The 17,833-nt window shown below is 33.8% G+C and overlaps 1 protein-coding gene across 1 annotated transcript in view; it reads left to right on the top strand.

The window, feature by feature from the left end:
• Positions 1 to 17,833, top strand: part of KCNT2 (potassium sodium-activated channel subfamily T member 2) — a 123,230-nt gene that overhangs the window by 65,542 nt on the left and 39,855 nt on the right. The window contains exons 13-16 of the mRNA XM_085231521.1: positions 3,720 to 3,783; positions 6,878 to 6,986; positions 14,518 to 14,626; positions 17,365 to 17,421. Coding sequence (XP_085087647.1) covers positions 3,720 to 3,783; positions 6,878 to 6,986; positions 14,518 to 14,626; positions 17,365 to 17,421 — 339 coding nt within the window. The remainder of the gene's footprint in view (positions 1 to 3,719; positions 3,784 to 6,877; positions 6,987 to 14,517; positions 14,627 to 17,364; positions 17,422 to 17,833) is intronic.

Here is a 17,833-nt window from a genome sequence, read left to right as displayed (position 1 = left end):
TAGAAGGAAAGTATGTTTATTTAGAAAACAGGGATCTTAATTATATTTGTTTTTTCCTTAAGTCTGAAAATTTTCAAGGAACATATTTGTAAGTTCTTCATTTGACCAATCTTTTTATCACTATTTTTTTTTTTTTAAAAAGGTGTTGAAAGAGAGTGCCTATAATTTCTGTAGAAAAAGCTGTGTTGAAAATTCTGAAACTGCCAATAATGCTAGAATTTTTTTTCCTTGTGCACAGATAGTAAACCAACTGAAGGGGAGAAAAAGTGAACAAAAGTAATTATCACCCTTTGAATGCTTTGTACAGTCTTGTTTTCTTAATAAGTTCAGCCTGGTAACATAAGCAACGACTCTACTTTACCTCTGTATATTCTTCCCTCAGGATCTTGCTCTTAGCACACATTTTCTACCACTTCCAAAAAAAACCCTCTTTGCCAGTTAATATGGAATGACAGTAATCAAAACATATCAGTCAAACACACTTTCTCAAAAAAAAAAAAAAAAAAAAAAAAAAAAACCCACCAAAAAAACTCACAAAGACTACCAAAATCAACTACCATTGCTCAATCACTTAAAGGTGGGAAAGAATTCACAGTGGAATTTATGTAGGAGGATTGTCTCTTCAGACTCCAAAGAGAAAGGTGATTCTTTTCAAATAACTGTTTATCTGTACTGCTTTTTATAAGAATTTACCTGTTTTCACTTAAATTAATCAACTAATACATATGATATCTAAATACAATGATATCTAAAATCAAGCCAGTACATCAGTACTTATGTCATTCAGCCTTCTAAAGAATTATTCTGAAGAATCTCATCTGTGAGAAGTCTAGCAAGCAGTGCTATCTTCAAATTTCTGCTACTGAAAAAAATAACTACCTTTACATAGCTACCTTACTTGAAAATGCAGAAAATCTTTGTTCAGGATTATGAACTTCTTTCAAAAAGCGGTTCCTTTTTTTTTTTTTTTTCTTCCCACTTTGTTGCTAGTTTTCAAGGAGGAATTCATAGGGGAATTTGGCTAATGTTTGTTCTACTCATTAAGAAAAATTAGACTGTTCCCTCCAGATAATAATGAATTTCACTTATAATAACCTGAAGGTACTCAATGAAGTACCTGTTTCCTGCAGAACATGTAATTGAATGTACCTGTCACAGAATAATTTTCCACTGCTCCTGAGGGAAAAAGTATGGTGGGAACTTAATAGAATGTTTAATTTGATCTATAAACCAGTACCTGAGACGTTTGCTATATTCTTTTTAATGAGAATATAGTGTACTGAGAAGATAGCATGACACATGGTAAACAATTTCTAATAAATAAAATCATAGAATGGTTTGTGTTAGAAAGGACCTTGAAGATCATCTAGTCCCAACCCCCTGCTATAGGCAGGGATGCCTCCCAGCACACCATATTGCTCACAGCCCCATCCAGCCTGGCCTTGAGTGCCTCCACAACCTCTCTGGGCAACCCTCACAGTAAGGAATTTCTTCCCAGTATCTATTCTAAATCTACCTTCTTCCAGATTGACGCCATTTCCCCTCATTCTGTTGCTACCTGCCCTTATAAAAAGTCCCTCCCAGAACAAAATAATGTTTAACACCACAAACAAACAAACAAACAAACAAAACAAGAAGTGCCTTTTTATTTATCAAAATTTATACACATATTATAAATGAATTGCAACGCCAAAATATCATCATAAAGGTCACACTACAAAAGGAAGGGAATATCAAAAATTGATGTACTGCATATTTAGTAAATAGTTAACTGAGAACTGTATTTTCCTATGTCCTAGTACACCATCTGACTACAAAAACGATGCTCATTCTTGCTTTCTACCTTTGAAAGTTTCACTTTGCAATTTTTGGTCATTCTCAGGGAACACAAGAAAAAACAGTCTGTCGTGGTTTAACAATGATACTTCTACTGGGCATCAGTACAATTAGAACTTTTATATCTACACAGTAACTGACAAAAACAACCCTTGTTCTTCAGGCAGACTACTACTAGAAAGTAACATTATATTTCCTTGCTCTACAGCTTTCTCCCATGCTGTTAAAAAATAGTTTTTCTCTTCTTACACTTTCCTGCTTCAATGAACCCAGCACACATCTTAATTCTCTTCTTATCCACTCTTCCTTTACTTTATGCTTCTTTTTTATTATTACTTTCACAAATTTATTTCAATATTTCAATATATCAAGTCACTTCAAGTTCTGCCATTCTCAAGCAGTAGAACAATTTTATTTTTCAGATTTAATGGCATATAAAAATTGACAAAGCTTTTTTTGTTATTAGAAAATTAATAGAATTATCTTATAAGGATATTCTGGGTACTAATATAGCATAGATATTATTAGTGTTTCAGTTGTCTAAATTCATGGTATCCATTGAATATTAGTATCAGGGGAATTACTCTTGCCAACTGTGGTTGAAATTATTAAAGAAGCTTCTAAAAAGCACTGGAGAAAAAGGTGAATATGATCAATGAGGTTTCATTTCCTCACAAAATCATCTGTATATTTATCCTAGTTATCATCTCTTCAAATACTGTTAAATAACTAATTTCACTGAATTTTCTTTCCTAATATATTTCTTTTTAAGACCTTACCATTACTCATATAGAATTGCCCATTCTCACTTCTCTGTGTAAGTTGCACTTGACATTACTATTTTAGAAATACACAGTTGTTTTTGTCACTTTTTTTTTTTTTTTTTTTCCCCAAGTACTTTAATCTGAGGCTTCTCCTGTTTTTCCTACTGTTCGTTGTTTGCTGCCTAGGGGACAACATATAATTATCTTATCCTTCTTTTACATTTATATTTTCTCGGAATGGTCACACATGAAACACACAAATTCACTATTTCCTATTTCTATAGTCATAAATTAAAAGGTTATTACTCAGTTTATCTGGCTCCTTAATATGGATATCTATTCAACTTTAGTTGTTAAAAACGGATCTTAAGTCTTGCTGCTCAAATAAAACTAGTAAAATATTGTAGATCATCTGTTTGAGATCATCTTGTAGAGCATCCTATGCAGACTGAACTCAAACGTTGCCAGTATTTTCTTACACAAGCTCTTATTTTTACCTCGCTAAAACAATGTTTAGGTTTTTAATATGTATCATCTCAATTCTTTCTGAACACTTTGGAAATATTATTTACATAGTCCATCACTTCACCTCTTATTGCAGTCCTTCACTGGCTTACCCTTCTTTCTCATCAAGGAATGACCTTGTATTCGTACTTAGCCTACAACTCCAAGTTCTTAACAAGAGGAAACCTGACAAGCCTATAAAACTGTTCGCTTATACATAAAACAGATTAGTATTCAAAACCCCTTGTGACTTCACCTATACTGTACCTTCAAGCTAGAATTCAAGCTATTAATTCACCTTTTTATACTCGTGGCTGATAAAAACTTACTTAATTTGCAAAGTAATTGTGCTTGAGGACACTTTGCTTTTCTTACTTTGGCACAGCTTCTATCGGAACAAAGGGAAGAAAATTTCCTAGAACCTAGCCAAGAAGTATTGGCATACTGTGATTAAGTACACGGAGGAGTGTTGTTGACATTCATATAATGCATGAAAGCAGATAGACTTCTTTCTCTGTATTCAGTATCTACAATCACATAAGACCATAAAATGAATCAACAGAAGGCTGTCGGGTATTTTTGAATGTAACAAAGTTTTCTCCCTCATTTTTCTAGAATGGATGATGCTGAAGCTTGTTTCATTCTAAGTAGCCGCTGTGAGGTGGACAGAACAGCAGCTGTAAGTTCTGAAGAAATAACCAAGAATGAATGTTTATACTGATGTTTCCCTTGTACCCTCTCAGACTTCTAAGAACACAAGATTAAAGTTAGCTGATTAAAGATACAAATTTTCCATAAATGGAATTAACTTCAAATATTTAGTAGAACTTCATTAAATGTTACTATTTGAATGAGTTAAAACTTTTCCAGTCAGGAAACGTTTGCTGGAATCTTGTCAATTCATAAAAATTGTTTCTAGGAAAACTATCAGTTTCAAAACTGTGTGAAGAAAGCCTTGGGATTTGCTAGAGATCTCGGACCTTTAAGTGCTTAAAGTTCTATAACAAAGCCTGCCATTAGAGGTCCCTGGCGCTGGAAGCAACAGGATTTCAAGCTTCCATTTATCAGCCTTAGATCCTAATAGCTCATGTCTCAACTCTCAAGTCTGTCAAAAACTTGGGAGCCTAGAATTCTCTCTACTCAGGCAAGACAAATCTTTGCCAAGTTTTACAATATGAAATGCAATTTTGAGACCTCAGACCAAGAAGTAAGCTGCTCTTCTGCTATATAACACAGGGCAGACATCTGTTTCACATAGTAGGATGCAACTATGCAACTCCTAAAGTGAATTCAAATTGCATTTATGTATAGATGACAATTTTGTTGTTGTTGTTTGTTTTTCATTGATGGGTTTAGAGATGCAGTCCTTGCCAGACTGTGAAATTAGTCAGCAAATTTAGTGGGCTGCCTGTATTAATTTGGTCCACAAAACATTTTCCTGAAACACTGCATCTACTGGTCTAAGCCAGTGAGTGATGGGAATTGTCCTTTGAACTATCCTATAGGTAACTTCTTAGTAGGCGCAATAAATATATGAAAGATGACTTCTACTGCCAAAAGCTTTCTTCTGACCCTTTCAGAAAATTCAGAGATGGTTGAGTTGAAGCTTAAACTTTTTTCCTTTCTTTAATCAAATTGCATGACATAATACATACATATTGAATGCCTTTTTACGTGCTAAAAATGTCAAAATTTTTCGTCACCACAAACTAGTATATAAGTTACTAGAAATGTAAAAGGGAGAGCCACAAATACTACACAAATAGATTGAATCTTAGCACTTAAAATTCCTACCTGTATTTTCATTTCTATCCCTGGAGTGCTTCTCCAGAGAAGAAATTGAGACTAAGCGGGGAAAAATTCTAATTTTGTGAGAATCCTAATAACCAGCTTTTGTACATAAACATATGCTTGTGACAACGGAAGAAAAATGGGAAATATTAATAGTACATGCACACCGAGATGATCTCATGAAACTGTATGAAGTGTTTAAGTACCTACTTTATATATGTTACGCATTTGTAAATTGCTTTAAAAAATAGCAAATGGAGAACAATATATATTTAGCAGTTTTGAAACTGTGAATGTGCCAAATGATTGAGAGTTTTTAAGTACCTTTCCCATTCTTTTATAATTATCTAAAAATATTTTATTTTGAAATTAATCAGCACCTACTTCTATAGGTCTAGGTTCAGTAATTTTTTTCTTTCAAATGACATTTGCATTTTAACAATTGTAGTAAACTTTATTCATTCTCAACTTTAGAAATTCTTTCACCTTACAAAAAATAGTAATGCTTATAGAGAAAATATTTCTAAAAAAATTTCAAAGAGGATATATGAATAACAATGAGAAGAACAGAGAATGAGTAAACAAGGCTTGAAGCATATGATTGAATGTATTTGGTGGTGCAGCTTTGGTTTATCATAGTAAGTTTAATTTTAGCTCCTTATATAATCCTTAAGAATAAAAACAGCCACCTAAATTTTATTAAATCAAAGCTACATTTCTATTCATGTAGTATACAGGAAACAGCTCTTTCTCACCGTTTTACAGACCAATGTGTTTTTTGCATGACTAATATCAGAAGTGCAATGAGGAATTTAGTAACCTCAGACTCTTCAATGAAGCTACATTATCACTGGAGATGACTATGTTTTCTTGGCACCTTTTGTATAAAGTAATAGATAACATATCTGCAATATTACAGACATTCAAATCTGTCCCAAATCCACCTCAAAACAACTGGCTTCTGTACTGTACCTCTGTGACCTCCTTCTGTCCCATTACCTAGACATTTGCTACTGCTAAGGTATGCTGGCATTTCAGTCCCTTGAAACTAAACAGAAAAAAAAAAAATCCAAATGCAAAGAAGGACCTCCAAAAATAAAACCAACACAACCACTCCCCCTCATAAGAAATCATACATGACTGAAAAATAGAAGAAAATGTGACTTTATACAAGCAAAGTTTAGAGCATGGTACAGCTGAGTTCTGAAATTTCCTGCATCAATGCAGTAATCCTACGTCTTTCATAAAAAGTTAATTCAAAACACATGAACTAATGCCTTTTACCATCCTCTAAAGGTCTTCCTGTTATGATTTCATTCTAGTATTTCTAGTGCACAAACTACTCGCTACCATCTCAAGTGACATTAAAACATCATGGTTTGAAAATGTCAATTAAGTTAAAGATTTTCCCTTGAGTTCATGAGTCTGGAAGCCTTTTTTATTGCAAGTGCTGCAAACATAATGAATCATTCTTTACATATTATCTATTCATAGCACCAATTTCATGACTAGGCAAGACATTTCAACTCAAACATTGTTTCCTAAGCGCAGTTCTTAATTACTCCTTTTTAGTTCAGAAATAAATAAAAATTGATCACTAATACATTGAAATTAGCCGTACCTCATTAAATTCATTATATGAATTAGTGGATATATTATTGCATACTTTCATGGAGTGGGAATATTACTCCTATTATTAACTCACTCTTGACAGTAACAGGTAGGAAAAACTAGCAGGCTGGAAAATCTTTTGGAATCCTATGATCAGTAGCTGACTAAATGTGTGTGTATATTTACATATATGTCATATGTAAGTAATATTACATATTATACGTAAGGGGTACATAAATATCCATACCAGATGGTGTTGTACAGTTTTGAAATGAATATCCTGCAATACAGACTTGTAAATCGTTATTTTTCTAATGTATAATTGTGATTACACGTGTTTTATTGTTATGATTTCTTACTTTTTATTTTAGGATCATCAAACCATTTTAAGAGCATGGGCTGTTAAAGACTTTGCCCCAAACTGCCCTTTGTATGTCCAAATACTGAAACCTGAGAATAAATTCCACATCAAGTTTGCAGGTAAGTGTGAGATTTCAGCCATTTGAATCACTTGTTTATTTGGCAGCTTGTTTCATGAACGCACAATCAAAGGGAGATTCCATAAGTGTATTTATTAGTTAGAAGCTCATTAAAAGCGTAACATTTTCAAGTACTATGGGTTAATATATCCTCTCAACAGTAAAATACCATTTCTATATTAGGCTCTTATAAATAAGCATTTGAAGGATACTCATTTTATATAGCACTATGTTACTTGATAAATCACACATTGTTATTCCTCAATTATAAATCCGGGTAGGTTTTATCCATGTCTTTAAATCATTTCTGACTTTTATAGCATATTGTTACTGAGGGATATATGAAAAGACCTACTTAGAAAAGGTCAAAATTCATTCGAGAAACAATTGGGAAAAAAAATCTTTACACTGGGATGGTTTTCTCTAGCTCATACGAACAAGTATTTTTTTTTTCTTTCAAATATTTTGGAAAGAGAAATGTAATTTAGTTCTGTATCCAGTGAAATTCATATCTTGGAAAAAAAAAATGCAAAATGATGTTAAGAAATCCAGATAAATCCTCTCTCATAAGAATGGATTACTAGCTCTAAATTCAGAAACTTTCTCAGCATTGTGTAGGTAGATCTCTATGTCTCTCTCTGTCACATACACATATATCCACATACACACATATAGTTATGTGCAAAATATATGAGTACTCTTTACAATAACAATACATTTTACTTCTCTCTGGAAAATTAGCACCATGAAGCAGGAGAAAAGCTTCCTTTTCAACTGTAATTTTTAAAATTCAGTTTTCTTGAAGGATATTCTAAGCAAGAAGGGATTGCTGATTCATACAAAATTCGAAAAAACGAAATGGACAAATATTAGTCTCCTTCATCATTCCAAGAACATGATGAAGAAGTAAATTTCACTACAGAACAGAGAAACAGCTAAGGCTGAAATTTTAAAAGCTACTGCATTTGCCACAAGGTTGGAAAGAGGGAGAAAAAGCATAAATAGCAGTCTGAAAGTTACGAAAGTATAATCTTAAACTATGAGATAGCACAGCAGGGAATAAAACTCATGCTGTGACAGGAACTATGATGCTTTTTCATCTCCCCCTTAGAACCACATAGCACAATCTTTTCTCTCTACCCTCTCTACCCATGTACACTTCTCTTTACTAGTAACTGTTAATTTATTGCTACTAGTTGTATTTTTAAGAGAGTTTCATTATTCTGAATGCCTGTATGTCTCTGTAGGGGCATATATACTGCTCTGAAAGCAATGCTTCCTATTTTGTGATGTTGGTCACAATGTCAGAGGTTGATGTTGGTGGTATGGCAGTAGAGGTTGAACCTTCCTGTCAATATTCCATAATGTTTTGTTGCCACGTGACAGATGACAGCGGAGGGGCAGAATGGAGTCCAAAGTGAAAGTGCTTATGAAGCAAAGGTGTGTCACTGACTTCCTCCATACCAAAAAAAAAAAAAAAAAAAAAAAAAGCATTCACTGACATTTGCTGAACATTTCTGGAGATCAAACAGTGGATGTGAGCAGAGAGGCAGCGGATGGGGCATTTCACTAATGGCAGAAGTAACAGTGGGTCATCTTCTCTAGTGTGTGTTTTCATGGGTGCAGCATGCAGGTTGAAAAAAGTGTTTTGTAGCTGAGAATTTGCTCTATCAAATAGATTTGTTGTGTTCTTTGTATTTGTTGTCATTTCTACAGAAATAAACAGGAAGCATTACTTTCAGAGTGACCTACATATAACTAGATTTGCAAAACAGACGGTTTTTTCCCCGTGTCCTAAGTCACACTAAGTTGTCCTAAGAACAAAGCAAAATGAGCAAATCAGAAACAACCCAAAACCGAAACATTTTAATATTTCCTTCCTTTAAGCTTAATCCATCTTTTATCTTACTGTCTTCATTTATATTCCTTACTTCTTGAAGCTCTTGAGAAAACCTTATATATTCTCTACCACATTAGCCTCCTCTAATATTAATTGTCAAATTACTGAATCATAGGGCTTGCTTACTTCTCAAAATTGTTTTGAATGGATCACTGCATCCATTCCCACACATACTTGTTGCAAATGGTATTACTTATGTCTTACAGTTTCACCATGCAACAGTTTATAGCAGAGAATTACAAGCATTTCTACAAGATTTAATTAATCATACTGATTACACAGGAAATTTTTAATGCAGTTTTCAATTTGGTCAGGTTACCAGCACAGTATAAACATCATCACTAGATGCTGACCTATCACAAATATTTGCCCACTAATACTTACAATCATTAGAATAATGTTTGCCTGCAGTCTTTTTCCTAGGACGACTTCACTGAGATTACTAATCTTGTTCAATTCTGCTTTGATCTAATATATACGCCCAGTGGAGGCTACAAACTATACTCCTGCCCAAGGTCTTTACAAATAAAATTTGTTGTAATTATATGCAACAATTTTTTAAGTGCATTTCCTATTATGATTTAGAACTGTTTTATTACTGCCTTAATGCAAAAGGCTTCTTTTGAATTTGATATTTCTTTAAAAATGACTCCTTTCTTCTAGAGGTTTCCCAAACCAATATTGTGCATTTTTATGAACCTGAAATACTCAGTAATTTAATTTCTTCTTCCTTTACTTTTCCATTTTTTTTTATTGTGTGTTTTTACATGCAAGTTTTGAGGCAACAATTCTCAAAAACAGTCACTGAATTTAAGAAAAAAACCCCACAGACTTCAGAAAAGTTCTCCTGACAAATGTTTTATTTTTAACTAAATAGAAAATTTCTAAAACACTATAAACCTAGTTTCCCAGCATCATACATTAGCCACTAAACCTACATGGCATAAGACTGTACTGAAATTTAGACCTTAAGTTAATTCTCCTGAAGAAAGTTTGCAGGATGCTGTTCTGTTGTAAGCTTTAGAAACAGTATAAACGACAAGTCATTGTTAATTTCTATGTAGTAGGCAATATTTTGTCTTTTTTTTTCCTCTTTAATGAGAGTACAAGAACGTATTCTCATCATCACATTGAGGAAATAGAGCTACTTTGCACTGAATAATATGGCCTGTCATAAAAGGAATGTTTTCACTCCATGACAGAGACAGACCCTTGCATCTCTATTTTCTCTGCTATTTTTTACAGTGTTGTTTAACTACTTCTATTTAAAATGGTAAAACATGTGAAGTGGATGAATGAAGCAAAATCTTTCTGTGTCATTGGATATAATGTTTCAATGGAACCTGGAAAGCATGTGGCATTTTGTCCCAGAAAATTCCTTTGCAAGCTTGAGATGTGACCACACTATGAGTACACAGCAACTCTAACACAACAGTCATTAGATGGGCAAGGAAACAGTATCACCATTTCCCTTTTGCCTGAAGTTTAAATGCTGTAATTACTTCTTAGTCATGTCTCTCATTGCATCAAAAGAGGGGTAGCCAGAAGGGTGAGGGATGCAATTGTCTCCCTCTACTTTGCCTTCATGAGGCCCCAGTACTGTGTCCAGACTTGGAGCCCCCGTACTAGAAAGATATAGAACTCTGGAGCAGGTCCAGAGGAGGCCACTAAAATGATCAGAGGGCTGGGGCACCTGTCCTATGAAGAAAGATTGAGGTTGAGTTGGGCTTGTTTTGCAGAACAGAAGGCTCTGGAGAGACCTCACTGCTGCCTTCCAGTACTTCAAGAGTGCTTATAAACAAAACTGAGGCAGAATTTTTACATGGGTAGATAGTTATAGGACAAGAGGGAATGGCTTGAAACTAAATGAGAGGATATTTAAATTAGAGATTAGGAGGTAATTCTTTACTCAGAGGGTGGTGAGACACCTGGACCAGGTTGCCCCATTCCTGGAGGTGTTCAAGGCCAAGTTGGATGGGGCACTTGGCAGCCTGGTCTGGTGGGTGGCAACCAGCCCATGGCAGGGGGTTAGAACTAGATGACCTTTAACATCCCTTCCAACACAAGCCATTTTTATAATTCTGTGCTTTCCAGTATACAAATACCGTCATGTGTCTCATCTTTCTTTCAGTAATATTGCATTTTACTTCACTTGCAGTTGTCAATGGTTTTATTAGTCCTTCAGCTTTTCCTTTAAACACAGGACTACAAAAGGCTGTGTACCCTTAATATATGCATCTGAAATTGCATTTTAGCACAATTATGAAATAAAGTGAAAATTATCTACACCAGAACAGTAAATTTATTCAATTTAGAGACCAGAATAAATTGCATATTTTCTGAGTTTTACTAATAAATTTCATGTGCTTGCTAAAAAATCAACCTTGAATGTTTTCTTTACCTTGAATGTTCAGAAAACTTATATAATCACAGTTCCAGGAATAGGAACGTGTTTTATGATTCTTAATTTACTCAAAATATACTAGTGAATTAGCTCGGATTGGCGAAGTCTAATTTTAAATTCTTCAGTGGATTATGAGAAAGGAACATAGTCCAGATTAGCGGAAATGGATATTGAATGCATCTGATGATTAATCTATCCAACCATGGATTAAAAAAAATAGTCTTATGATAATGGATGGACATTTTTCTCTATCTAGTATGTTAGCAATCATGTTAACTTATCAAATTAAGAAAAGCAAAGTTTCTCAGAGTAGTTATGTCAGATAGACCTGACACGTTCTTACCATGTGGCTGATGCTATAGACATAAATCAGTATTTTGCATACACTTAATCTTCAATAACATTACAGAAGTCATAACTCACTTCATGGCATTATTACCTCTATTTGTGACAGACTTAACATGTTTTCTACCAAAAAGTATTTTCACAGAAACTGCAGCTTTTGAAAAATTTAAATGGCATATTTCTGTAGTATAAATGTAATCCTTCTATTTGGTAGATTGGTTTGACATCCTTAATATTAAATTCAAGATGAACTGTAATTTATTCCACTGCCATATGGAATGACTGAATATGGTGATATTAGTAAACTAAATAATTCGTAAAATCCCAAGATTTGACCAGTTTCCCAGACTACTGGACCATCTCCCAGCTTCCTCCCTACTCAGTTTAGAAGAGAAAGCATTAAATATTATGCATAACTCCCACCACATGTCCACAATAAGAGTACTGAACGTAAATGTAAAGCACAATGACATTATAGGCAAGCTATGATCTCTCAAATAATTAGAGAAAAAAGTTCATCTTGACCTAATCTCCCTATAATACAAGAACTTAGCTGCAGCCAAAGAGGAGAAACCCATAGTACCACTACTTAAGATTCAAATTAATACAGAAAAGAAGGAAAAGGACGTATAGAATATGAAAGATTAATTTTATTAATGTGAAAATGTAACTTAGGAGGGAAAAGAGAGAGAATCAAAACAATTCACATGATAAGCACCGTTAAAAAAAAAAAAAAAGCCAGCACAAATCAATAGGTGTACAGAAAGAAGCAGCATTACTGGGAGTTACAATTTGAAAAATGTGCTATTTCTGTCTTGTACATAAAGACTTATGGTGAAGATAGAAGAAGTTAATACAAGCTGCATTTTTCTATGAATTGAAAACATGAATAAGCATCTCTTAAGTTCAGGAACATTCTAACAATAAAGATATACACATTTCTGGAATAAGACAAGATTAGTTCCAATTACCTTGTACTGGTCCAACCAAGAACAAAACTTGTCCCTTATACAGTGAAGAGCCACAATATGCAATCCTATTCCATAACACTTTGGATTTTTTAAAACCTATTTTTGAGGCATGCATGCAAGTCAGATAAAAAAGGCAGATGAACCTTAGAAGTTAAATTCAGGTTTAAATCAAGTTCCTGCTTTGGGACTTACTGAGCTTAAAAGCTGATTTACTGTTTATAAATAAATATTCTACATAGCATTCTCTTTTCTTCCTAAAATGCTGAATAGGAATCAAGAAGGACTGCTTTATTATATAGTCTGGAGATTATGTTTTTATCAATGAATAAGAACAATATTCCTAATCATGGTAATTAAGAGTGCTGAAGAAGCTTTTGTGCAGTGTTCTCACATTACCTCTAAGAATTTCAAAAGCTTCAAAACACTTCTGAAGTAGGAATTATTTTCATACATTTTACAGATAGACAAATACATGAGTGGCTCACACAAGGTCAAAGTCTACAAGAGAAGTGGAATTTGTCCTATGAGTTCCATGGACATGGTGACCTATGTAAAGACACTTGACAACACACTGCAAATTCCTTACATGTGTGAGATTAAGGTGACTAGAGCAGACATCTTTTTACTACATGCAATCCTCTGTTTGTGCAATATTACTCGTAAAAACCATCCAGAAACTATAACCGTACATTAGAGAAGATAGAATATATGAAAGATTTAAGTGAGATATATACTTTTCACATGCATTGTGCTATCCATTTCATTTGTATACAATTAGGTCAGCATGTACATTTTTGTTCAAGTACAAGATATAAAATAGCACATGATGAAATAATTTCTCTGTATATTTTTCTTTGTTTTCAAAACTATTAGCTATATTACAACATTTTTCTAAAGAAGAAATAAAGGAAACTTCTTGACAAAATCCTACACAAATTCAAAAATGAATTTCCTGTTCCTTCAATATTAGGAAGTTAGTTTTCATTTTCATAGATCTTTGCCATCTTTGTAAACGTAACGGAATATAGATATTCCATCCAAGTTGTAGACTATGCCTTATCCTCTCAAAATCTTTAGGTTAAAATTCAAATAGATGCATTAGTGGCACGTGGTCAACTAAAAAAGCACATTTGTCTGAGATCTCTTGTGTAGCAAACGATTGCTATAATTGAAATTTATTTAGGGGAAGAAAAATCTCAGTTTGTTCTATATTTGACAGTGTCTTCACAAAACTCAGTCTTTCCCTATGACATTTAAATAGGCCTCAATCTTTAGAAAGATCAAGAATCAATTTCCCCTTTCAGAGGCAGCAGCCATTAGCTGTTTTCAGGGGTAAATATTAGTCAAATCTACAAAATAAAAAGCTAGTGCAGTGCAAATATCCCAGAGCTACTGCCAAACAAGCAGTCTGTAATCCAGCACTGCATATCTAATTGAGGAGATGCTCCTACATTGCAGTACTCTGTGTGTACTATTTTCTGAAAATAGAAATTGCATGGTACAGAACTTACATCTCTGTACTGTGCTTGATATGTCTATACCAGATCACATTAACTGCAAACGGTGCAAATTTGTAAACTGAATTATGTTACTAGGCCTACTCATAACTACCAGTGAAGCAAGATAGTGTAATTTAGATTTACAAAGGCCATTGCATCCTCTCTCTGTCCTGCAGTTGCACATGACGTAGGATCTGGATAAAAAATTAACTTCAGTCACGCAACCTGAAAGGTAGCATAAATGGGGTAAACTGTACATAGCTACTCTCCAAGTGAAAGTGAATGCTGAAGATCTGGAGACAATTTCTCCTTGTTAACTTCATTATTTTCTTATGCAAATATAGGAATTTATAATTCTGTTTAATGAAAAGTATTTTAATAAAATGATTTCTATATTGTTTGTTTTTCCACAGATCATGTTGTGTGTGAAGAAGAATTCAAATATGCTATGCTAGCTCTAAACTGTATATGTCCAGCTACCTCCACATTAATCACACTGCTGGTTCATACCTCCAGGGGACAGTAAGTATATATTACCATTAACAAGCAAAGGCACGCCCTGCAGAAGTTACAGCTGAGACTCTGTATAACACAGCTTACCTTGATCGCTGGGCAATTGCTTCAGTTTTAAAAGCAAATTGGTATTTTCAGCTCTTTAAAGACATCAAGATATTTTAGTTAAAGTACGATAATTTCAAAAAAGATTCCTTCTCATGCTCCAAATACTTAATTTCTTGCATATTGTTGTCAGATCCACAATAGAAAGTGTTTGTTGACTTTTTTTTTTTTTTTTGCTAACATACAAAATATTATTTTCAATTCAGTGCATGGACATCAAGAAGCAAGCAAATACACATACAAAGAGATTTGTATGTGTTTTTAACATAATCACCACACACGTGTATGGAAAGGCATAGTGAATTATGGTGTCTCTATAGACTGCATAACCACCTTAGAGCTTCTCTATATTTATTAGAAAAATTCTACCAAATCTGTTATTCCTATTATGCTATTGACTTGGAACACTAAGGTATTCTTAAGAAAATGCTGTGGGCAGAGAGAAGCACTTGCAGTATTCTCCCATGCCAAAGATAGGGAAAAGTGAAATATAGCTAGAATTTTTGTTACCAGCAGCAACAAATATCAAGGCTTTCGTGCCCCCGTCTGAAGTTGCATCTGAAGTTAATTAGAATGCAATAAAATATTGTTTCCATGTCTCCTGAAAATCATGGTGACATACATTCTCTATCTGCCCACTTCTCATTTCATGCCATGCATGAACAGAATACAGAACCATTTAAGATTATTCCATATTATTTTTGTATGAAAGAAGAATAGCATACCTAGCAGATGTCAGAGAGTTTTCTATAAGCACAAAATCTGATATTATGCAACGTTTTCTACTATGCCTGAGAACATCAGGCATATTGATAATTTAATATAGATTCCCAACTCTGGTTCAAGTAACTACAGCAGAATGCAAAAGTACTTTTTTTTTTTTTTTCCCCACTAGGAATTAATTGAATCAATCCAGGTTGTTAAAGTAACTGATTTCTTGTCCAGTTTAAATTTTGAGAATTGGTTATTGTATACTAGGAAAAAAAAATACATTTTTGCATATAATTGTCAATATTACTTTGAATCCTATTTACAGAAACAAAGAATTGCTAGATGAGTACAAAAAGACTGGAAAAGATGCTTAGATATCAATCTTTTAGACAGAACTCAACAGAGCATTTCATTTCAAATGCATTCCAAGATACTGTCAAATGGCAAACTTTGGATACCTTAGAGTATGAGTATTAATGCTAGACGAATTAGATGTGGCTGTTCTTTAAAACCAAGCTATATATACACATTAAAGTTAAAAACAGAAACGAAAGGTAAATAACTTCAAATAAAAAAAAAAAAGAAAGAAAGGGAAGCAAATTTGAATTGTCTTCACAATGCTAGAAGTTAAAAAAGATGAAGTATTTCAAATGCAATATCTTTGCTACAAAGTATGTAATTCCCAGACCGGTGTTTTCTCCTTCTCCTTTTATTTCTTACAACTTCTAAAATCACCTGGAAAACTGGAATATGTTTCCAAAAATCTAATTTAACTCTGCTGATTCACAAACTTTGAAACTTTACTGTAGCGGTTGGGAGTGTTTGTTTGGATTTATATCATAGATAAGACTTCATTCAGAAAGTAGTTTGATTGATAATTCAAGATAAAAAATTTCTCCCTGCTACTCAAATAAACAAGCAGATGTTCCGAAACATAGTGAGCTCTTATAGCGATTAAGCTTTATCAGGGTCCCTTTCCTAGAGTTCCTTCTGATCCAGCTCTCTGTCACTTGAAGCAGACAGCTTCTCCCATCTTTCAGATCTGCTAGAAGCTGGCGTTCACAGCCACCTGTAGCTGTAGTCACTGCTGAGGGAGGTCCTGAAAGCTTTCAGCCACAGCAATGCTCCCAGCTGCCAGACACTAACTTATTCCTTTTGCAAAGCTTTTTGGAAGAACGATGCTTCCAAAAGCCATCCTAAGAGATCTTTATCAGAGAACTACAGAATGTTTAAATACTGAAAAACCCTACCAGATTCAAATATTAACTCAAAACTATTAATGCAGCTGTTTGTACTCCTATAAAACAAGTACCAGCTAATTTATGTAGAGTTACACACTGGAAATCTACTTCCTATACTTACTAAGAAGTAGGTGACGCTTAATAACGTAAGCTTCATGATTATCAGATAAGAACTAAGTACACGGAAATTACTGCAAATTGAAAGCAATAAATAGCAGCAGAACATAGAAAAATAATTACTCTGTACTATCCCAATTAGAATGATAAGACAATAAACAGCAAAGAAAAAGAAATACGCATAAATTAAAGTCAGCATATTTACCCGTATAAATCTGTGAGTAGGTTAGGGAAAATGTTCATTTCCCAAGCAATTTTGACCAGACCAACTTTCTATTGAGATTAAGAAGTTTGCTGCTGCTTCTGCCATCTAGCTTTAATAATATTAACAGTGGCCAGGCTAGCTGCAATTCATCTTATTCTCATAGAAGATGTTTGTAGAACTCAGATTATGAGGCACAACGTTTCTATCTTTATTCTTATTTATAATTTTATTATTGATTACTATTAATTTTAATATTTACCTTTAAACACTTCCAATCTATTAATAGAACTCTAACACAATTTATAATACAATACAAAGTTCTGGAAGAAAGTAGCATTTCTGACCTGAACTTCATGTAATTGTTACAGAACGGCACCATGGGAAGCTTTTCGACAACTAACTGGAACCAAACAGACTCTGAACAGGTAAAGATTTCAGTTTTGGGGGGGGAAGGGTTGTAAAATTCAGTACGGAAAAATTTTCTTCTGTAATTAGGTTTCGAGTTCTGTTATTCTATATATAATGCACTGTTCTTAATACCGTTGCAATAAAAATGTTTACTTTATATTCATTAATCTTGGAACAAAATGTTTCTGTGCTGAGGGTGAGGAAAAATAGAAACTCAAGAAAAACAAATTACGTCAAGATACTGAAAAAGTAGAAATGAACACTAACAAGGCACAGTACCTAGAGATCTTAGCACCAAAAGGCAAAATGTAGAGCATATTTGTCACTTGTTTGTTCTGATAGAGATGCATATACTTCCACTATATCTAGTAAAGCCCACGTAGATGGAAACTTGCTCAGTAAGAGAATCACAGAGGCCCATAGTCTGCA

This window comes from Meleagris gallopavo, chromosome 10 (genome assembly GCF_905368555.1).
Source record: "Meleagris gallopavo chromosome 10, MGAL_WU_HG_1.1, whole genome shotgun sequence".
Taxonomy (NCBI): domain Eukaryota; kingdom Metazoa; phylum Chordata; class Aves; order Galliformes; family Phasianidae; genus Meleagris; species Meleagris gallopavo.
This window is presented reverse-complemented; position numbering and strand designations above follow the sequence as displayed.